The sequence below is a fragment of the Hevea brasiliensis genome, chromosome 18 (assembly GCF_030052815.1).
Source record: "Hevea brasiliensis isolate MT/VB/25A 57/8 chromosome 18, ASM3005281v1, whole genome shotgun sequence".
Classification (NCBI taxonomy): Eukaryota; Viridiplantae; Streptophyta; class Magnoliopsida; order Malpighiales; family Euphorbiaceae; genus Hevea; species Hevea brasiliensis.
Genome location: NC_079510.1, coordinates 40,293,175 through 40,315,561, shown reverse-complemented (window position 1 = coordinate 40,315,561; position 22,387 = coordinate 40,293,175). Strand labels below are relative to the sequence as shown.

The window sequence follows — 22,387 nt, the reverse complement described above, 5'->3', positions numbered from 1 at the left end:
ATTTCCTTTTATGAATTAAAAAATTAATTTCACCTTGTTCTAATAGGAAATTCTTACTAATTATCAGTTGTCGTCTTTTTTTTTATAATTAATAAATTAATTTTCACTCGCATTAATGGGAAATGGCTTAATTAATTTATAGCTTAATTGATTAAAAATATATTCTTTAATTATTTTTATACGTAGATGTAATTATGTAAAAATGAGGATCTTATTTAATTTTTTTCTTACCTATATTAATAGAAAATTTAATTTAAAATTTAACCATTCTTTCAAAAAAGAAAAATAAAAGTTAATCATTATTTTGTTATCTTTTTACATTTCAAACAATCATTGCTAATATCATTTTCTTTTTTTATAAATTTAATTAATATAATTTTGATATAGATAAAATAGATAATAAAAATAAGATATAGAGTAATTAACTGAAAACATAAAAAAATTATTTTTAAAATGTCAATATATATTTAAATAATTAAATTAAATATATAAAATAAGGTATTTATTGTTATACAAAGCATAAAAATTTAAATCTATTAAAAATAAATATGATATAAGATTTTTGTTGTCTCATATTGGTTTAGGATAAAAATCTTGTGCTAAATTGAAGATTTTGCTAAACATTTTTCCTTTAAGTTAGCTTTTGAGTAAAGTTAAGTTAAGTTTATTTTCTTTATATGATATTAGAGTTTATTTTATTTTAATTTTGAGTTATTCATAAATGTATTTGTCTGAAATTTTATACTATAAATATTTATATCTGAATACAAAAGGAATATTGTCTCATATTAATTTATAATAAAAATTTTATACTAAATATAAGATTTAATTAATTTTTTTTAAAATTAATTTTTGGGTGAAGTTAGATACTATTGATTTTTTTTTTCAATTTTTATTTCATCTTTATATGAAGGCATTAGTGAACTACTTAGACACTCTGTTAACACTTGGGGGTTGATTTTTGGGCTAAGTGATTAGGTTCAGCCCTCTCCTAGTTGTTAGGCCAGTAGTCCACATGGGCTTTAGTCATCACTAGGAGAGTGCATATTGTGGTTTAAATTAAAAAATCAAATTGAATCGAATTAATTTGATTTAATGGATTCAATTTTAAAATTTAATCAGTTTAATTTAATTAATTTTATAAAAAATTAAATTCAGTTTTTTAATATTTTTGTTTTAGAGATTTAATGTTGAAAATATAAAATTTTACAAAATTTAATTTGATCAGTTTAAAATTGAATCGAACCAATATTTATCAATTTTATTCGATTCAAATTTTTCTTAATAATTGATTTGATTCGATTTTTAAAATTTTTGATTTTTGATTTTTAATTTTATCAGTTCGATTCAATTTAAAACAGAACCGACCGTTTGCATACCCCTAGTCATCACAATCGTATCAAGCCTAGTTGCTCGAGCGTGGAACCAAGTGTTGTGTAGTTTAGAAGTGTCCAAATAAGTTGTGAGACCAATTAACCCAATTAAATATATATTAAAATTAATAATTTTATAGATTTAAATATTATTATAATTTGAAAATAATTATAAATCAAAATTTTTATGTGAATTTCTAGTTAACATAATAAAAATTTAATTTAAATTGAATATATATATATATATATATATATATATATATATATATATGAAAGAAATATATGAATAACTTTATTTTTATTTATTTTTACTGAATAAAATATTTTAAATAATATTTTTTCAATTAATAAATAATAATATATATGAAAAGGGTTTAATAATAATTAAATTATAAAAATCTAAAAGATATTATAAAATAAAAATCACTCAAATTAAATTTAATTTGATTAATGTGAAAATTAAATATATATACATAATTTTAAAATTTATTCTATTATTTTTTATTTAAAAACTACTAAAATACAACCAACTCGCTCAAATCAAGCCATGTAACGCCCTAAGTGTAGTTTAAGTTCAATTATTTATTCCTTTGTTTTTCTAGTGCAGGTTGCCAACTCAATGCAAAGTTTAAATTAAGTTTAATTTTAATTTTTAGATATAATTACAATAAAATATTTTATGAAGGTCTTTTTTTTTTTCTTAATTATTAAAAGATTTTGGACATCAATTAATGAAGCTACTTGATCATTCCTTAGACCTATAGTAATCCGAAGACTGGAAAACAAAATATATACCACGAAACATAATAATTAAAACAAAATAATTAATTTACTTCAAAAAGCTTATAAAAAAAATGGATAACCTTGACAGAAGCAGATATTAAAATTGATCGTTAAAAATAAAAATCTCAAATTAGTAACTAATTTCTTAATTTTCATTGTAAAATTATTTTTTAACAAAAATAAAAATAAATAACGTAAGAAAAAGAAAAGAAATAAATTATAAAAAGATCAAATTAATATATTTAATTTAATTAATTTGCATATTAATTTATGTTAACTTAAATTTTAACATAAATTAATAAGTTTTAATTCAGACTCCCTTTATTTTATGAAAAAATATTTTTTTAAATAATATTTTTTATATTTTTTAGCATTTGGGACACTAAAAAAAATTAATCAATAAAAAATATTTTTATAATCAAAGAAAAAATTAAATTATTTTTAAGGAAAATAACTTTTTTTTAAGAGGAAGTATTTTTTATTTTTTAGATTTTGATGATTTTATTAAAAAATAAAAATATTTATCCATAGATCAAATATATATATATATATATATATATATATATATATATATATATATATATATATAATTAATTTAACAATACAACCAAATATTTTCTAAAATATTTTCATAGAGCCTTAGTGATATTCAAAACATTGTAAAATTAATAAATTATATATATAAAAACATAAGTTATACACATATACCTTTTGATTAATGATAAAGGTTAAAAGCAACGCTCTCAATAATTTTTGGGTTATCTCTCAAAGTTGTTAAGTTGATTTTTTTTTATTATTATTTTTTAGGTTTCAATTGAATTTTGAATTTGAGAATTTAAATTCTAGAGATAACTTAAAACATTAAAAAAAAAATTAATAATATATCTTGTTTCCATCAATTCTAGATGTATCTCTTTTCATATTTTCCTGAATGCATAATTAGCTAGGGATCCACACCTTATTTTCCATATGAACTCACGCATGAAACATGAGGTTGTGGCCTTATGGGTCCCTTGTCTCGTTCTTCATATCATTTTCCTTCTATTTTTGCCTATATATACCCATAGATGCTAGGTGACCTCCATGCAAATCAGAACTTTAAAAAAAAAAAAAAAAGTAAATCCTCGTTCGCTATCACCACCATTTTCTTGCTTCTTTTGGTAAGCATTTAATTTCAGTCCATTATCCTTTTATATTAGTTTCTTTGAAATGATGATTTGTGAGTTTTAAACATTTTCTTTAAACTGTGTTTCTTGTTCTTGAGCAGGTTGCCAATGGCATCAATGCAAGAAAAGATGTGGGTGAATATTGGAAAGGTGCAATGAAACCCACAACTGAAAATTTTGATGAGCACAAGAAACAGAAGAATTTTGTGGTAGATTTTGAGCCAATATCTAATTTATGGGTTTACAATGATGATGCTCTTCTTAGAAAAAAGAAGTCATTTGCATTTGTTAAAGACTTTGAGCCAAGCCCTAACTTATCAGTATATGATAAAGATGATGATCTTAAGGACCAGAAGAAGTCATTTGCTAATGATTTCGAACCCAGGCCAAATGTTTCAATTTACAATGAGTAAAATTCTTCCCGAGAGACAGACCTTTTGTTTAATGTCTGTAATTATATATGAAGCTTAATGCTTCATTATTGTGCTCAATCATGTTTTATGTATTTATTCTCAATGTGTGTTTTTTTTTTTAAATAATATAAATCAATGAAGGATTAATTGTTATAAACTTGTTTTATAATATTAGCTGTTTTAGTAGCTGTCAGCTGTTTACTAACCGCTAGATATTAGTTGTTATTAATTAACTATTTACATAATGAGTTAAAATAGAAATGTTCGGTAAAAATAATTATGAGATTAGCCGTTGAATATAAAAATAGTGACATTATTTTATTTATGATAGTCAAAATGTCTTTTTAACTTAATAGGATAACTTTTAAAGAATCACTTTTTTAATCTTTAAACACTAATATAAATATTAAATCATCTTATACCATCCAATGAATAATATAAATAAGAAAAATTAGTTACTTTAAGAATTGTTGTCAAATAAATAAATAATATGCAAGATTTGTCCCATTAATATTTGACAATAAAAAATCAATAATTTTTCAAAATGAACTGGTAAAATTTATTTATATCTAATAAAAGGATGGTTTCATGCATTTAATTAAATGAATTACAGTCTTATTAAATATTTTATTTTAAAATTAATAATTTTTAATTTAATAATATTAAAATCATTTATAAATTTAATTTTTATGAATTTTTAAGTATTTTCATTTTTTAAAAAAAATGAGATTTTTATACCTAACTGGAATCAAAGACAGATTTAAAGAAATTTCTCTAAAACCCTAGATGAAGATTTTAGCTGCAAATATTAGAAACAAAAATGAAAAGCATGGAAGATGAAGAAAAACAAAAACCCTAGAAATGTCTTCTTTGGCAAAATGCCTTAAGCTCAAACCAAACAGAAAAATCAACTTAAGGAATATAAAGAATGAAGGATACTTACTTGATTTGATGCCCTAATGCTCTAATACCAATATGATAGGCACCCAAATGAACATTGCCTAAGGATGCAGACCTCTAATGGAATCCAATAATCATCAACACCAAAACAAGTTTTCTTTGAACAAAATAAGATGCAATCTCTATGGAAAAAGCACCAGAATATATATTTCAATGAGGAACAGATTAAGTGTCAACACAATAACCCAACTTGTGGGAGATTACATTGATCATCAAGTAAAATAGGCAAGTGATAAAGTTGTCTAAGTTATAGTTCTTCTAGAAACTAGCAAGAAAGAAAACTCAAACTCTCTCTAAGGGAGGCTCTCATGTATAACAGAAGTAAAAACTGAAGGAACAAGATGGTATTCTCTTCCTTATAAACCTAGGGTTACAGAAACACAAGCTAAAATTATTAAGACAAAAGTTACAAATAATTATGCCATGTTGGCTATCCTAACAAGAATATTAAGTGTATTAATTATAAAGACAAAAGATGGCAGCAGCATTAATTACAAAAGGGCAAAAGGTGACAGCAATTAGTCCCTCTTTGTGCTAGAATATTAGGGCCCACTTGGTCAAAAAGTAGCTATCTTTAATTCAAATGAACCAATGAGCTCCCTCCACGTGGCGTGAACCCTACAAACACCTAGGTGGCTGCCAAGTGGACTCCAAGGTGGCATGAGGCATGTCCAAAGTGGTTAGTAACGTGGGAATGGAATCTGGCATGGCTGGTGACGTGGCAATGGAAGCTCCAGCTTGGCACATGGTGATCCACTTAGATTATTGGAGCAAGCAAGCTAGGCCTTCCTTATGTAGCTCTGCTCCTAAGCCGAAAATCCTTTTATGGTTAATGAGCATGCTTTGAAGCTGCTTAGCTCTCGCCCAAGTGATTGCCCCTTTGAAGGGTGGTGGTGCTCTATGATGATCCTCATCATCCTCTCCCACTTGAAAAGAATTCATCCTCGAATTTGTTTCTGCACCAAGGAAAGGAGTAAGATCAGTTACATTAAAAGTATCACTAACACCATAATCACTGGGCAATTCTATCTTATAAGCATTATTGTTAATTCTTTCAAGCACTTGAAAAGGGCCATCATTTCTAGGATGCAACTTAGATTTCCTTTGGTTAGGAAACCTTTCCTTTCTCAAATGGATCCATACCAAGTCACCAGGTTCAAAATCATAGGCTTTCGCCCCTTATTAGCATGAGGTGCGTATTGCTCATTTTTCTTTTCTAGATGCAATCTAGTTTGTTCATGCATCTTTTTAACCATTTCAGCCTTTTTTTCACCATCCAATGAAGCAACATGATCAATAGGCAATGGTAACAAATCCAAAGGAGTAAGTGGATTAAAACCATAAATAAGCTCAAAAGGAGAGTATCCACTAGATGAATGCACAATCCTATTATATGCAAATTCTATGTATGGTATGCATTCCTCCCAATACATTAAATTTTGTTTCACTAAGGCTCTCAAAAGTGTGACTAAGGTCCTATTCACTACTTCTGTTTGGCCATCAGTTTGGAGATGGCAAGTAATAGAGAAAAGTAGCTTAGTTCCCAATTTTCCCCAAAGAACCTTCCAAAAATGACTCAAGAACTTGACATCCCTATCACTCACAATGGTTCTAGGTATACCATATAACTTAAAAACCTCCCTAAAGAATAGATTAGCAACTTATGTAGCATCATCATTTTTGTGAAATGGGATAAAATGAGCCATTTTTGAAAACTTATCCACAACAACAAAATTTGAATCATGACTCCTTTGTGACCTAGGCAATCCTAAGACAAAGTCCGTGGACAAATCAACCCAAGGATGCTTAGGCATGGGTAAAGGTGTGTATAGCCCATGAGGCATCACCTTAGACTTTGCTCTTTTGCAAGTCTCAACATCTTTTCTCATGTGGGGCCAAAAGAAATGCTCCCTAAGGACATCTAGTGTTTTGGCAGCACCAAAAAGCCCCATAAGGCCTCCACTATGACTCTCATTTACAAGCAATTCCCTCAAAGAACTTTTAGGCACACACAATCTATTTTCTTTAAACAAATATCCATTATGCCTAAAGTACTTTTGGAACGTAGATTTCTCACATGCATGGAATATGGCAGCAAAGTCATCATCATGCTTATATAATTCTTTAACATACTCAAATCCCAATAATTTAGAATCAAGAGTAGTAAGAAGATTATACCTGCGGGAGAGTGCATTAGCTACCACATTCTCTTTGCCCTGCTTATATTTTACAACATAAGGAAAAGACTCCATAAATTCTACCCATTTAGCATGTCTCCTACTTAACTTATGTTGGCTTTTGATATACTTCAAAGACTCATGATCAGAATGTATGAAAAAATTCCTTAGGCCATAGATAATGTTGCCATGTCTCTAATGCCCTAACTAATGCATACAATTCTTTGTCATATGTAGAATAATTCAATGTGGCACCATGCAACTTTTCACTAAAGTAAGCAATTGGACATTTCTCTTGCATGAGAACAGCTCCAATCCCTACTCCTGATGCATTACATTCAATCTCAAATGTCTTGTCAAAATTAGGCAAAATTAATAAAGGTGCAGAACACAATTTCTCTTTAAGCATGACAAATGCAAGTTCATGTTCTTTACCCCAAACAAATGTCACATTCTTTTTGACAAGTTCATTTAATGAAGTAGCCAATGTACTAAAGTTAGGTGCAAATCTCCTATAAAAACTTGCTAATCCATGAAAGCTCCTAACTTCAGATGCATTTTTAGGTGTTGGCCAATCTCTAATTGCCTTAACCTTTTCATCATCTACTTCAACACCTTTGCTACTCACAACAAATCCCAAAACACAATTTTTTTCTAAGCAAAAAGAACACCTTTTTACATTTGCATATAATTTTTCTTTTCTTAACACATCAAACACAGGTTTCAAATGATGCAAATGATCATCAATGTTTTTGCTATAGACAAGAATATCATCAAAGTAGACAACAATAAACTGTCCAATAAAAGCTCTCAAAACATGATTCATCCTCATGAAAGTACTAGGGGCATTAGAGAGACCAAAATGCATCACTAGACACTCATATAAGCCATGTTTTGTTTTAAAGGCAGTTTTCCATTCATCACCAACTCTCACTCTAATTTGATGGTAACCGCTATTCAAATCAATCTTACTAAAAAAGCAAGAACCATGCAATTCATCCAACAAATCATCCAATCTAGGAATAGGGTGGCGATACTTTACAGTGATTTTATTCATAGCTCTACAATCCACGCACATCCTATATGTTCCATCCTTCTTTGGCACAAGCAAAATAGAAACCGCACAAGGACTCATGCTCTCACGGACATGTCCCTTAGCCAAAAGCTCACCTACCTGTCTTTGAAGCTCCTTAGTCTTAGCTGGACTACTCCTATAGGCTGGTCTATTAGGAATTTGAGCACCAGGAATGAAATCTATTTGGTGTTCAATACCCTTAATATGTGGTAAATCCGAAGGTATCTCATCCGGAAATACATCCTGGTATTCCTGCAAAAGAGACACAACAGAAGAAGAAAGATTGGGGTCAGGGTCAGAAACATTTAAATAATTCTCCCTATACATGAGAATGCACAATGGCATCCCACCCCTCAAAGCTCCTCTCAACTCCCTTCCCCCAACATACAAGCTCATCTTTTCTCTCTTCTCTCCTTTTGTCCCGAGCCCTCTCCCTTTTCCATTACACTCACTTTCTTTTCTTTCACTTCTTTCTTTTTCTCTTTCCCATCACTCTTTTCTTTACTTTCTTCACTCTTGTGCTCGTCCTCTCTTAATTTTTCTCTCCAACTCTCTTTTCTCTCCTCAATAGCCCTCAATAATCTCATTTGGTCCTCATGTGCTTGTGATGGTGACAAGGGCACCAAGGTATGTGTGCGGCCATCTTTCTTCAAATTGTAGTGATTCTTCCTCCCATCATGAATCACATACCTATCATACTGCCATGGCCTACCTAGCAAGATATATGTAGCTATCATGGGCACTACATCACATAAGACCTCATCATGATAGCCTACTTGCTTAGTTACCTTCACTTTGTTATAATCATTTAGCCATTGTAACCCATAAGGTTTAGGATGCTTAAGGGTAGGCAATTCTAATTTCTCCACAAGTAAGGAACTAACCACATCACAACAACTACCCGCATCTATAATCATGCTACACAATTTCTCCTTCACGACACACCTAGTATGAAAAGATGTTTTCTCTTTGCTACTCATCACTATCCACAATAGGTTGAGCACTCAAGGTCCTCATGGTAACCAATGCAAAGTGAACTCATAACGCTAGAATGAGTTTACTATTTACACCCACATGTACTTTTGCCAGATAACAACTTTGACACAACTCTGCAACGAGACCTTTTCCCTCACCGTGGAGGCAATAAATCGATATCTGCTATTAACAACCAGCGGAAGATGGTGTATTTCTCATGGCTATCGACCTCATCCAGTCGCTCGAAGCGGGAATCTCATAAATGAATCAATCAGTCAATTTGGATGCTCAAATTGATTGAATTTTCTTTATTTATTGAGTTATAAAAATTATCTATATCAAATCTTGCTTTCATTGATATAAATAATTTAATTGTTTTGAAATTTTATTTTAAATATATTTATCATAAAATATTATTATTTAAGTTTAAAATTTTAAATAAAAATTTAAATTAATTATTAAAAAATCATTTTAAAACATATCTAATTTTATTTTAATAAATATTTATAAAATATATCAAATTAATAAGTATGATAATGTTTTAAAATATTATTAGTTTATAATATATAATTAATATTTATTTCATAGTTTTACCTGCTCATTTGATCGGGCCGGGTTAAAAACCTTGGTGTTTCTTCTTTAGTTCTTGAGCCAAGCCCTTGAAGAATTCGCTCAATGGAGGAGAAACTAACGGGGACCACAGCCGCTGCGGGAGCGGAGTCACCGGCGTCGGCCGAGCCCCCGTCGTCACGGCGGCGAGCCGGAGGACTAAAGAGGAAAGCCAACGTGCTCTCAACATCCAACTCTTCATCGACACCGTCGAAACGCCTCACACGCGAGAAAGCCCTGATCTCTCACCCTTCGATCCACAATGGAGGCCCGTTGACCAGAGCCCACCAGAGCCCCAACAATTTGTCTTCTGCGGCTTATGCCGCTACTGGATGTAAGCTCGAGGAGAAGGTGGCTATGTCGACGTCGGGGGCTGTGACGGTGGCAACACTGGAGGAGGAGGTGAATAAGTTGGAGGAGTTGCAGGCAGCAATAGAAGCGGATTTTGAGGGAATTAGATCCAAAGATTCTAACGCCCATGTGGTGCCTATTCATTGCGGTGAGTGTTGCGGTGGCCTGTTGTGGGAGTTCAAAATTTTGTGTATTTTCGTTGAAAGTTTGTTTTTTTCTGTTTGGTTTCTGGAATTTTGTGTTGGTGTGGTTTCTCCCTGTTTAATGGCGAAAATGATGAAAGTGTTAAATTCGAGACTTTAATGACATAATTGTTTTATCATATTCGTTATCTTCTTCTTCTTCCCTCCCTCCATTTTTGTTTGGTTGCTGGAAATTTTCCATTTGGTTGCTGAGGAAAAACAAGAGAGAAGGTTAAAAAAAATGAAGAAATAAAGAAAAATATAACTCGGCTCATTTCATGTTGGTTTGGTTACTTTGGTATGCTCAATTAGGGAGAGTAGTGAATTGAGGGTTCAGAATTTTATCTTGGTTTAGTTGCCAGCGCATGAGTCAGCTTGAGACCTTTGTTTTCTCCAGCTGTATTGGATTTTCTTTTTTTCCCCCTAATCTCTGTTTGTCATTTTCTCAGTTGGTAAAGGAGGGAAAAGTGCTAGAGTGAATTTTATTTTGGTGCCTAATCTTGAGCTCATTTGCTTCATTTTTGCTTATTCAAGTGGAATCTTTCTGTTTCGAATGTAAAATCTTCTGTAGAATAAGACATTTTCAACTCCTTATTTTGCTGAATTGGCTTTGAAACTTTAATTTCCTTGCATTTAATTGGCTTTACAACTTGGAAGATTTGTTAAATTGCAAGGGTCTGGAGCTTTGGCTGTCAAAGTGAGCATATAAGCAATTGTATTTTCTGTAATTGTTAGAAAAGCTACTTAATTAGGTTATATTTCTTTGTTTTGTTTACAGGTTGGTTTTCATGGACGAAAATTCACCTCCTTGAGGAGCGTGCACTACCTTCATTCTTTAATATGAACTCTCAAACCAGGACACCTGATACCTACATGGAGATACGTAATTGGATTGTGAAAAAATTTCATGCAAATCCAAATGTGCAGATTGAATTGAAAGATCTGTCTGAGCTTGAAGTTGCAGACCTAGATGCAAAGCAAGAGGTGCTTGAGTTCTTGGACTATTGGGGCTTGATTAATTTCCACCCATTCCCGCAAGTAGAATCTGCTGCAAATGCTGATGATGATAGAGAAGCAAAGGAGGATTCATTGCTTGAGAAGTTATTTTGCTTTGAAATCATTCAACCATGTCCACCTGTTATTCAGAAGCCTAATCTCTCGACTCCAGCTCTGGCACCTGGGTTGTTTCCAGAGTCTTCACTTGCAGAAGAGTTAGTGAGGCCTGAGGAGCCAGCTGTTGAGTACCACTGCAATTCTTGTTCAGCTGATTGCTCGCGCAAGCGCTACCATTGTCAAAAGAAGGTTGGTTGTTTCCAAGAATTTACATGTTTTCTTCCTACAGAAGGAAGAGAAACCTTGATGTGCTGAACTATCATCTAGGTAGAAGGTTCCTGTTTGCACCACTGGACTCCAAGTAGTGTCTAGTCATGATCAAAAACTAATTTTGAAATCCAGAATTTCCCTGTTGGCCAGTAAATTTTATGATCAAAATGGGGATAGAAATGCATGGCAAACATTGTTTTAGGCTATGAGATATTTTGTAACATCGAAAGGATGCAATTGCATTTTGCTATGCACATGATATTTTTTTTCATAGTTGTGAGAAGCTGTATTTCCATAGTAATGTTCTTATATTCAGGACCTTTCTTCACATTGTGAGGAGGCTTCCCCCTTCTAGGATTCTATTTGGGCTTTTCACATCATTATTGATAATCTTACTGAGCAGGATGCCTATATTAAAAAATAGTAACCAAAACCATTATTTGTTTACATTTGGAGTATTTTAGTGGCATAAATTAAATTATTGTCTGAATCTTGCTAGCTTGAGTTGGATTTTTAAAATTGTTTTCCATGGTCTGCTGAAGCTTCTGAGAACAATACTTTTTAGAATAGAAAGTGATAGTCCTGAGATTCCGGGGCTGCTAGGATGAGTGCCACGTCTTCAAGAACTTTTGAGCTTGATAGTATAGGCAGCTTGTAGCTGTATGCGACCAAGACGACCTTGATACGAATACGACCTCTTATAGTCGGGCTTTGGAATATCTGCAAGACAAATAAGGTTTAGAGAGTCAAGTGGGACTCCCTTCCTTGGCAGTCCGATGTTTAAGTTATTAGGGAATATAAAGGTTTTGGACAGAGTAAATGCTAAAGAGTAAATGAACTGGGGATTATTGGAGTTAAGGAATGAATTATATCTGGGACTTACAGAGAATTTGTACATCTTATAAGCCAATGGGGTGTGGCCTTGTGTTGGTGTCAGTGCAACTGGTCGCCCTGCAAATATTGTAGACTCTGTTGCGCTGCCTTGTCCCTCTGGCTCGTGCGCGCATTGTTTGAGCTGCTTGAAACTGTCTCCCAGATGGTTGGTATGGGGATTCCCTCTTTAGGATGGGTAGCTGGTGTCTAGGATGTCTAAGACTTCAGTGCATTTTTTGTGGGCAGCCGACCATATGGTCTTAGGGCTTGAGGAGACTTGCTGAGCAAGGTTCTAGCAGTAGAGCTTTAGGATACTCATTAGTTAGATGTGGGCTTCTCTGACGCATTAATTAGGTTGAAACTAGTCAAGATTAGATCTAGATTATATTGTCGTGGGTCGTTAGGTCCTTTGTCAACCTCTTGGTCTGACTTGACGACCTAGTGTTTGTCAAATGGTCAAAATGCTGGTCGGTGTACATTTGCATCTTTAGCGGGTCGTATTGTTTGGTCTAAAGGTGGATCGTTTAGTACGAGTACTCATGTTGCCATCTTAAGAGGTTGGGGTTTCCGTAGTATATCGGAGAGGAATGTAGTTCAATTCAATATATGAAACTTTATTTAATAAGCCCAAGAGATCGGAAATATATACATGTGTTTGTTTATTAGCTATTAGTCAAATTTAAGACATAACAGAATCCATAAAGCATGCAAGATGAGAATCTCTTGTAGCCTCCCATTTGTTCGATTGCACATGATGCAGTGCCCGGAATCCCCCAGTTTCTGGCACTGGCAGTAAGGTGATCAACAATGGAAATTTGCATTAATGATTTTCTTGTCAGTAGGATTTGATGATCAATTGGATTGATTTTACCTATTTTATTTTCACCATGATCTTCATAATCATTCCTTCTGATTATCTTGTTCGACAGGCAGATTATGATCTATGTGCTGATTGCTTTAGTAATGGGATATTTGGATCAAACATGTCTTCTTCAGATTTTATTCTCATGGAGCCTGCTGAGGCTCCTGGTCTAAGTGGTGGAAAGTGGACAGATCAGGAGACCCTACTTCTTCTTGAAGCATTGGAACTTTATAAAGAAAACTGGAATGAGATTGCAGAGCATGTTGCCACAAAAATTAAAGCTCAATGTATATTGCACTTTGTTCAAATGCCTATTGAAGATGTCTTTTTTGACTGTGACGATGATGTAGATGGGATTTCCAAAGAAACTAAAGATCAACGTGCAACCACTGATGATACATCTGTTCCTAAGGATGGGACTGAAACAATGAAGGATAAAACTGGTGCTAAGGAGGATCATCCTCTGAAGCTGGAAGCTTCAAGATCAGAAGAAGTGGTTGAAGTAAAAGGTTGTCAGGAAACTGCAAAGCCTAACAACACCAGTGAAGCAATAGTTGATGAGAAATCTTCAAAATCAGAAGATACTATTGAAGTGAAGGCTGCTCAGCATGCCTGTGAAAATTTGGCACTCAAAGCTCTTACAGAAGCATTTGAAGCTGTTGGTTATCCCTGTACTCCTGAAAATCGACTTTCATTTGCTGAAGTTGGAAATCCTGTCATGGCTTTGGTAAGTCAAATGTTAATATGAAGAAAATTAGGTCGTTTCATTGGGTGAATGGGTGCATCAGGAAATGAACTCACTGTCTCCATTGTGATCGGGAGGTCAATGGTTTGAGTAGTGGAAACAACTGAAAAAAGCGGGGGGAAGGCTGCATGGATGATCCTCCCCCGATCCTTGCAAAGTAGGGAGCCTCATATCATGGCGATTCCCCCGTGTACTAATACAAATATTTATGATCAACAGATAAATGCTTCCAGCTGAATGTGAAAGAAAGTCAGCAATAGACGTGCTCTAAACAAAATAAGATTTTCTGACATGTTTCAAATTAGTAATGCAAAGCAAAAGTTTGTTATTTTTTTACTTTTCTCCCCTTTTAATTCCTATGGTGTATATGAATAGTGAAAAAAAGTTGTTTGCCTGTCTTCAAAACGCATATCGTTTTGTAAACAGTAAAAGATCTCATTTGCTCTTTCACCTTCAAAATTAAGCTAATCCCTTTCAACTTATATGTTATTTGGTTTCCTTTATAGGCTGTGTTTTTAGCCAGACTGGTAGGAAGTGATGTGGCTGTGGCTTCAGCTCGCAGCTCTTTGAAGTCTTTAAATAGTGATTCTCCAGGTATGCAGCTGGCTACAAGGCACTGCTTTCTTTTGGAAGATCCACCAGATGACCAGAAGGGACCAGCGGGTCTTGATTGGTATGTAAACCTTTTTCCATGCTAAATTCTTTATGAACAAACATGGGTTTGTTTCTCATGTGATAAGAGATTTGCAGCAGTGCCATAGAAACGGCTAATCAAGATGCTCAAAAGTACAACCATGAACGCCAAGCCCAGAAAGACTTGGATGGAAGAGACTTATCAATTGACCACAGTGATGAGAAAACTGAAGATTGTACTTCAGAGGAAAAGCAACCTCCAGATTCCTCAAATGATGAACCCACAGAGAAATTAAATGCTGCAAATGATGCAGTTACTGTAAATTTTCATGAGGAAGTTGAAATTGGTAAATTGAAGGAGTCTAGTGACTCATTACAAAAGGAACCTCAGGTAAGTGCGTTAAAGGAATTAAATGAGATGCAATCCAAGTCTCCATGTCCACCAAGTTCTATAAAGGAGACAGAAGGGTCTTCAGTGGCTCTGAACTCTCAGCAAACAGAGGTCTCTAAGGATGAAGATATGGTGTCCAATTTGAAACCTTCTGAAAATGAGCCTTGTCAATCAGCTGCACCAGTGTTGGTACAAGAGCCCTCTCTAGCTGCAGAGACATCAGAGGATGTTGGCATGATCTCAGATTCTCTGCCTGCTGAGAAGAATGAGCAACTAGTGAAATCAAATTCAGTAGCAAATAACTCTCAGCCTACAGAGGCACCAAAGGATATATGCATGTCATCTGAACTGCCTTCAGAAGCAAAAGAGTCTCAGCAGCCAGTTGCCTCAAATTCAGTTGTTGGAAAAGGAGCAACTGCAGGTCTCTCTCTCTCTCTCTCTCTCTCTCTCTCTCTCCCCTCTGTGTGTTTATGTGTAAAGGTTTAGATTTGTGATAGCGGAACTTGGAGGATTCTCAGGCAAGAGAGTAAATCCATTTTTTGCTTTATTATGAAATTTGGTAATTTGAAAATTTTGTTGAATGTATAAAGAGAATCAATATGAAATTGACTATTTTCTCCTTATTTTGGTTGTTGCAGCTGAGGACCACAAGGACAGTAAAAAATGGAAGCCTAATCGTGAAGAGATTAAAGAGGACAACCGCTTCTATAAATTTAAGTGTGCTGCAGTTTCTGCTCTTTCAGCAGCAGCAGTGAAGGCAAAACTTCTTGCAAACCAGGAAGAAGACCAAATCCGTCAACTTGCTGCATTGTTGATAAAAAAGCAGGTATTTTCATATTCTACTGTGCCCTCAATGTTGTCATATTTATTGTTGGTTCTAGAAATTTTACCTCCCTGTTGGTTCCATTTGCTGCAGGTGCATAAGCTGGAAATGAAGTTGGCTTTCTTTAAAGAAATGGACCTCGTGACAATGAGGGTTAGGGAGCAACTTGACAGATTAAGGCAAAGGCTGTACCATGAGCGAGCACAAATAATTGCAGCCCGACTTGGGTTACCGGCATCTTCATCTAGAGGAATGCCACCAACATTACCCACCAACAGAATTGCAACGAACTGTGCAAACTCAATTCCGAGGCCCCTTATGAGCATGACTTCCCAAAGGCCGCCAATTGCAAGACCCATGGGGACATTGTCTCCTACCCCTTCTAACCCATTTGTATCAACAACTGCAGCAGGAAGTTCAATTCGGCCTTCAGGGCAGGACTAACTTTCTTCAGTTGGAACAAAGTAGTCTTTCCTCAGGAGGCATGTGAATAGATTCTATTCATTTTTGAACTCCAATCAGTTGCAAGCATTTTAACAAGTGAGTGTTCTTTGTTATTATATTCTGAAACTTGGCAGAGTTTTGAGGCACTGAGAACTTTAAATTTGACCAGCTGATTACAACCTTAACAACCCCAGGCTAGTGACTGATAAAACTGAGTTGGATTTGGAGTGAAAACGGTTAGAAGAAGAAGCATGGAAATATGAGGAAACTGTAGGACTGATTTTTAAATATCTAGCCCTGTTTGGGCTTCCCATTGGGGTATTAGGACCTTGGATACTATTATTTTTCATTTATACTTTATCCAGAGCATTAGTACACCTGAAAACATGTTCTGATTAAAGAGATCTAAGGATGAAAGTAATTATAGTTCTAAAATATATTTCAATATTTGTGAAGAATACACCAATGCCTTTAAGAAGCTGTAGCACTAGTAATCACTTTAATGTTAAAATGGTACGAGAATGATGGTTTGTGTGTGCAATCTGCCTCTTTATGATCAAATGCACTGCATTTAACTGTTGCATGGAATAAATTTACATATTTTTCCATTCATGCGACTTTCATCTCATGTGCATTATGTGTGATATTTTGTGACTTCTCATGATTAATGAATCATTAACCTTAAATACAAAATTCAGTTGTAAAGATATTTTTGATAATACTAAAAATTTTGATGTTCGTTTTTATATAACAAATGTTTTACGCATCTGTATTTTGTAATAGTGTGTGTATGTGTATGTTCATGGGTGCTTTGTTTCTCGTATTATTGGCTTCTTGATGTATTTTTCTTCTTGTATCAAGTTAATGCCTACCTGTAAGGTTCTCAAGGCACGATCTGAAGTGGTTTATATTTGTTTGTTTATCTGGAATCACATCCTTGAAATTATATCCCAGGAGGAAATGACCAGCATCTTCCTTTGCAATGCACTGTAGTGTTGGGACTGACTGCTTGCTACGAAGTATGGAGACGGGCTGGCTTACAATTAATTGCAAAGGCCGTTAGTCCCATTTTTAGCAGCAAGCACGGGGATGAAAACTGAAATTACGGCTTGGAAGTTTGTTTATGATTGTAATTTGTAAGGTTTAGTCAATGTGTTTTATACATGCTAAGATAGTGTTAGTGTAGTCTGTAATGGTATGCAAGGTTATAGGTCGCCAGTTGTAAGAAAAGGCATAGTTAGTTAGTATATATTGGGGTTTTTTAAAGAGCATATATTGTAAATTATAGGAAGATGCGTCCCGTCTTTTTAAAATTTATATTCACAGATTGAAGTGGCATCTCAAGTGCAAAAACTGCAACAAAGATCCGTTGTGATGATGTGCTTGTTCATAGTGGATTAGAATGGATTGGACCGTGGCTGTTATATTTAGATTTTTGGTCTATATGAGCCCTGTTCCTTCCTCTCCTGCATCTTATTGTTTGATGGAGCTGAAAGCATTTAAATGCCATATTATCATTTAACTAAAAACATAAAATAAAATCTATAACAGTTGAAAAGAGTTAGCATGGAAAATTTTGCTCGAGGGAACTCAAATGTGCTTGGCAAATGAAAGAACAGAGAGACGTTATAATAGTAAGAAGACTGGCGAACAATAATAGAATAGTAACTTAGAAGAAATCAAACACAAACTGAACAATAAAAGCAGTTTTACAAGGCACCAGAGCCGGCACCAATGGACCAATTTGTTTTCCACCAGTGCTAATGTACATTATAATCTCGCGCATATCAACAAGAATGGCTAAAAAGAGGCCAAATCATTTGCAAGACTTGTAAAGATGGTGTTTATTGATGCTGAAGAATCGAGCCATAATTTAGCATTCACATCCAGTTGACCTAGGCTGACCGGTAGTTCCAACATCAATGGTGTCTGGCAGGTAACTTCGCGCCATAAAATTGCCACCAGCAGCACAACCGCCAGAAATGATATCAGTGTCATTTAGAATAGTCAAATAGAAAATGAATAACGATTTGTAGCCCTTAGCAAGTTCAACTACAATAGTCAATTTTCAAACTTTTATCACTAGCTAATTGAAACCTGAAATAACACCAATAGTTTAATAGATATATTTCAGAACTATTAATTACAATTTTACAACAAATATTTGGGGACAACATAACATTACTTCATAGGTACTCTAGTTTAACATTCAATTCCAAATTTTATTCAAAATAGCAAACTTGTTAAACCACATGTGCAATTATGCATTCCTAAACATAGTAATCAAAATAAAAACAAAGGCTTTACAAGTGTGTGCAGATGAAGATGGTTGATTTTGTAACTTACATCTCCTCCTCTTCCCCACTCTTCAGGGCGTTACTTGCTATGCATTGAAAAGCTTCTTCCACGTTAATACCATCTTTAGCAGAGGTCTCAAAGTATGGGATATTCCCTTTTGAGGCGCACCAAGCTCGTGCCTTTTTTTCTGAAACCTGCAGTTCACAAGAAACAAAAGTATTGACTTGGACATACAAAGTACACGCACAAACACAATGGAAGAGTACAGCAAAGTAAATTCAAGAAGATACATACCACTCTACTATTTCCACCATCCACATCAATCTTGTTTCCAAGAACAACAAATGGGAAATTCTCTGGATCTGAAGGACTTGCCTGCAGGCAGATAAATTTGCAGATGGATAAAACTGTCAATAAAGCAACCGACAAAATCATGTTTTCTGTTCAATATCCTCCCCTAAAAATTTGTAGTAGATAAAAGAATACCTGAATTAGGAATTCTTCTCTCCAGTTATTAAGGTTGTCAAATGATTTCATTGAGTTAACATCATATACAAGAACACAGCAATCAGCACCACGATAGAAAGCAACGCCAAGGCTTTGGAATCTTTCCTGGCCAGCAGTATCCCAGATCTAACAAAACATAGCAAACAACTCATAATCCAATGGCACATATAACAAGCCACAAAAATTCACAGCACCAGCAAAGAGATATGGAACCAACTTGCAAAAATATTTTATAGTTGAGCAATTGGAGCAAGCAGAACCGAAACATATGGCCTTAGCATACAAATACAATGCAATGTGTAACTTAGAAAAAGATGTCCCACAAAATGAAGGGGATCTGTGACTACCAATAAGGAGAGTAACCAAACACCAAACACCTACCTCTTGATAAACAAGACATCATCAATTATTTCTTTCATTATAAGCACCAACCAATGCTCCAATAGTATAATTAAGTCTCTCTCTCTCTCTCTCTCTCTCTCTCTCTCTCTCTCTCTCTCTCTTATTTATTTACTTTTTTTTTTTTTGGGTGGAGGTTTGATAATGAAACACAAAGTTCCAAGAGACAATATTAGCAAGTTCAAATTTATATTGCTGATGGATATTTACAAAACAAGGGCTAAGCAAACAATCAAATGAATGATGCATCTCCAAAGCCCAGTAACACAAAAAGGACATCTTTCCTAGAATCACTGTGAAAACCTCAAATTTTTTAAACAATCTGATCCAAACATGCCCCGGATTTTGTGTAGAGCTTAATGAATTATACCATGATTTTGAAGATTGTTGTTGGTGTTTGATGATTGAAGTTGCAGATTGTTATGCTTTTACCAACCCTTAAAATTATTAAAAAAAAAAAAAAAAAAACCCTTGCCCCGCCAACAGTCTGCAACAAGTGCAGTCACCACCAATTGCTTTCCTGCTATATCCTATTAATCAATATAGGAGCCATGACCATAGAGGCCCATATCATGAAGTATCACCAATTTTTTTGAAATCTCTATGAAAACATAAAAACTATTCAATTATATTTATCAATGCTGACTTGCTGCAAAAGACTCATGCTTTAGCCCTTCCCAACATCCCCTTCTAACCACTAATGAGTCTCAGTCTTTGTCTAAAGAAAATTAAGAAATGCATTGAGAAAGGCATATAACCTTTCAACAAGAAAGCACTTTTCCAACTCTCTCAAAAGGGAATCTATTCCAAACATATGTACCATGATCCCATAGTTTGACAGCCCACCTTAGTGATTGCATAAGAAAAATAAACAACAAAAGATTTTAAAATAATAATAATAATAATAATAATAATAATAATAATAATAATAATAATAATAATAATAATAATAATAATGATAATTATAATAAAGAATGAAAATATTAGTTCTACAGCTAAAAAGCATTAAAGTACTTAAATATAAACTCTAATCCAAACCAAAAGGAACAAAACATATGCAGTCAATACATAAGGTGCTTTAGTGCATAAGTGAATTTTAGGTTAAACATGATTCCAGAGGATAGGCCATGCACAGCTACCAGCCATAGTTACCTAATTTGCCCCCAATCATACCACAATATGGGACACACATACCAGAACGCATTGGTATGCAACCTGGTTCGCCGAAATAGGGGTTCAAAGCACAAAGGTAGTATATAGTAAACATGAAGAAGAAGAAAAAGAATAAGAAAGGAAGGAAAGAAGGATGGAAGGAAAAACATAGAAGAATAAGAAGCAGCAGCAAAGCCTGAAGAAGCAGGAAAAAAAGCATTCAACTCCAGAGTGAGAAGAAGAAGCATCATTCAATCTCTCTGCATTGTTAGGATACAACTGGACTCTTTGATTTAATCTCTGTTGGGTTGGGTCAGACTTGGAAGGCAAATATAAGACCTGTTTAACTCTACAATTTATAGCTTAATTTCAGTTAAAAGTCCATAGTATTCAAAATATTATTATGTTTCGAAATTTAATTGATAAAATATTTAATAGTATATTAAAAATAATAATAAATTTTAAAGACTTTTTACTGATCCTAATATTGCAAACTATATATATCATAAAAATAAAATATTATAAAAAATAAATAAAAATTATTATTGGAACTGATGGTTTAAAACTTGAGAATTATATCAGTTAAATGTTAATTAAGTCTACCCTACATAGCTGGAACACAATCCAAGATGCATTCGAGGTAACTTTGTTACCAACCTGTAAAGTGAAGAGCCTATCTTCAAACTGCACTTCCTTGGTCAAGAAATCAGCTCCAATTGTCGCCTTGTATTGATTGCTAAACTTCTTATTTACATATCTAAAAAGCAGCAAGTCAAGAAAAACATATGCAAAGACAAAAAGCACCAGTTGCTTTATCATGGCAATGAATTTTTTTCCCTTAATGAAACATATATATCACTAATCAGATAACCAAATGAAACACATACATCACTAATCAGATAACTAATAACTTAAGGATACTGATTCATCAAAGAGGTCTTTCCCACCCTGTAAATCACAATCAAATGCAATTAATTAACTTAAACTTCACCAAAAACAATGCAAAAACAATCATTAGTAACAACTAAGGCAGCCTTAACAGTTCAAATCACTTCATGGGTATAATTTGCATTAACAGAAAAAAGAATCAGAAACTCAATTTTACCCTAAAAACACCTAACCAAAACATGTACTCCAAGCCTTCAAAACAAAATGTCAATCTTCAGATTCGTGTTTAAAGAAAAAAAAAATCAGTCAAAAAATTGGAGCATCGACAACTTAAACAAGTGAAAATGAAGAATTCCCAAATCAGATCAAAACTCAACTCAAGAAAACTCCAACGATCTCGCAAGATTCGCCTAATCTACCAAAAAAAAAAACCCTAGAACTTATACAGATAGAATAATTAGGTAGATATAGATGACTGACCCGCTGTCACCGAGGATGATAACCTTCAAGAGTGTTCTCCGACGGGAAGGCATGACTAATTGAACGAACGGATGATGAATTGATCGATCTGCTAGGGTTTTTTTTCCTTTCTTTCTTTCTTTGTGCGCTCCTTTGGAGACGGAGAGGGCGAAAGGAAGGTGTGGATTCTACTGGTACCAGCAGATGACGAGCTGTTAAATTCCTCTCCAGCTTCTAGTCTTCTTGGTCGCGGAAAGCCAGGGACTGAACTGTAATTTGGCTATTATATAGTTTGACAAATTATTATTTATTACTTATATTTTAATAAAATTAATTATTATTTAAATTACAAAAATTAAATAATTGCTATATTTAATAAAAGAATAAATAATTATAATATTTAAATTATATAAAATGAATAATTAAGTTAAAAAAATTTTGCATTCAAATAATAGAGATAAGAGGAGGAGTTCACAAACTAAATCGAAAACTAAATGAAATATTTTTTAAGGTAGGTGTAACAACC

The 22,387-nt window shown here is 33.7% G+C and overlaps 3 protein-coding genes across 5 annotated transcripts; 2 read left to right on the top strand and 1 right to left on the bottom strand.

The window, feature by feature from the left end:
- Positions 1-3,223: 3,223 nt before the first annotated feature.
- On the top strand, positions 3,224-3,866 carry LOC110646391 (organ-specific protein S2). Its single transcript, XM_058140557.1, has 2 exons — positions 3,224-3,316; positions 3,424-3,866. The coding sequence occupies exons 1-2, from the start codon at positions 3,224-3,226 to the stop codon at positions 3,733-3,735; spliced, it is 405 nt and encodes a 134-aa protein (XP_057996540.1). The 3' UTR covers positions 3,736-3,866.
- Positions 3,867-9,511: 5,645 nt separating this feature from the next.
- On the top strand, positions 9,512-17,588 carry LOC110646395 (SWI/SNF complex subunit SWI3D-like). Of its 3 annotated transcripts, none has more exons than XR_009146114.1 (8): positions 9,512-10,030; positions 10,843-11,366; positions 13,190-13,849; positions 14,374-14,540; positions 14,621-15,312; positions 15,530-15,717; positions 15,808-16,254; positions 17,113-17,588. XR_009146114.1 is itself a non-coding variant. In XM_058140960.1 (7 exons), exons 1-7 carry the CDS (start codon positions 9,598-9,600, stop codon positions 16,156-16,158), a joined length of 3,018 nt encoding a protein of 1,005 aa, XP_057996943.1. In that variant the 5' UTR covers positions 9,512-9,597; the 3' UTR covers positions 16,159-16,258. The 3 variants fall into 3 exon arrangements, 1 of the variants encoding a protein (XP_057996943.1); XR_009146113.1 differs by having other exon boundaries at positions 9,513-10,030; positions 14,618-15,312; XM_058140960.1 differs by lacking the exon at positions 17,113-17,588 and having other exon boundaries at positions 14,618-15,312; positions 15,808-16,258.
- A 214-nt stretch (positions 17,589-17,802) lies between these two features.
- LOC110646394 (ras-related protein Rab7) lies at positions 17,803-22,132 on the bottom strand. The gene is made up of 7 exons (XM_021799813.2): positions 21,883-22,132; positions 21,436-21,462; positions 21,172-21,271; positions 18,943-19,089; positions 18,751-18,831; positions 18,505-18,650; positions 17,803-18,098 (listed from the first exon to the last, which is right to left on the bottom strand). The coding sequence occupies exons 1-7, from the start codon at positions 21,933-21,935 to the stop codon at positions 18,032-18,034; spliced, it is 621 nt and encodes a 206-aa protein (XP_021655505.1). The 5' UTR covers positions 21,936-22,132; the 3' UTR covers positions 17,803-18,031.
- Positions 22,133-22,387: the final 255 nt, after the last annotated feature.

Excerpts from the sequence above, each read along its gene's own strand:
- LOC110646391 (XM_058140557.1), top strand. The coding sequence starts at position 3,224 with ATGCTAGGTGACCTCCATGCAAATCAGAACTTTAAAAAAAAAAAAAAA. Across the intron at positions 3,317-3,423 it reads CCATTTTCTTGCTTCTTTTG|GTTGCCAATGGCATCAATGC; the intron begins GTAAGCATTTAA and ends GTTCTTGAGCAG.
- LOC110646395 (XM_058140960.1), top strand. The coding sequence starts at position 9,598 with ATGGAGGAGAAACTAACGGGGACCACAGCCGCTGCGGGAGCGGAGTCA. Across the intron at positions 10,031-10,842 it reads TGTGGTGCCTATTCATTGCG|GTTGGTTTTCATGGACGAAA; the intron begins GTGAGTGTTGCG and ends TTTTGTTTACAG. Across the intron at positions 13,850-14,373 it reads GAAATCCTGTCATGGCTTTG|GCTGTGTTTTTAGCCAGACT; the intron begins GTAAGTCAAATG and ends TTTCCTTTATAG.
- LOC110646394 (XM_021799813.2), bottom strand. The coding sequence starts at position 21,935 with ATGCCTTCCCGTCGGAGAACACTCTTGAAGGTTATCATCCTCGGTGAC. Across the intron at positions 19,090-21,171 it reads ATAGGCTCTTCACTTTACAG|ATCTGGGATACTGCTGGCCA; the intron begins GTTGGTAACAAA and ends ATGTTTTGTTAG. Across the intron at positions 18,651-18,750 it reads ATGGTGGAAATAGTAGAGTG|GTTTCAGAAAAAAAGGCACG; the intron begins GTATGTATCTTC and ends TGTGAACTGCAG.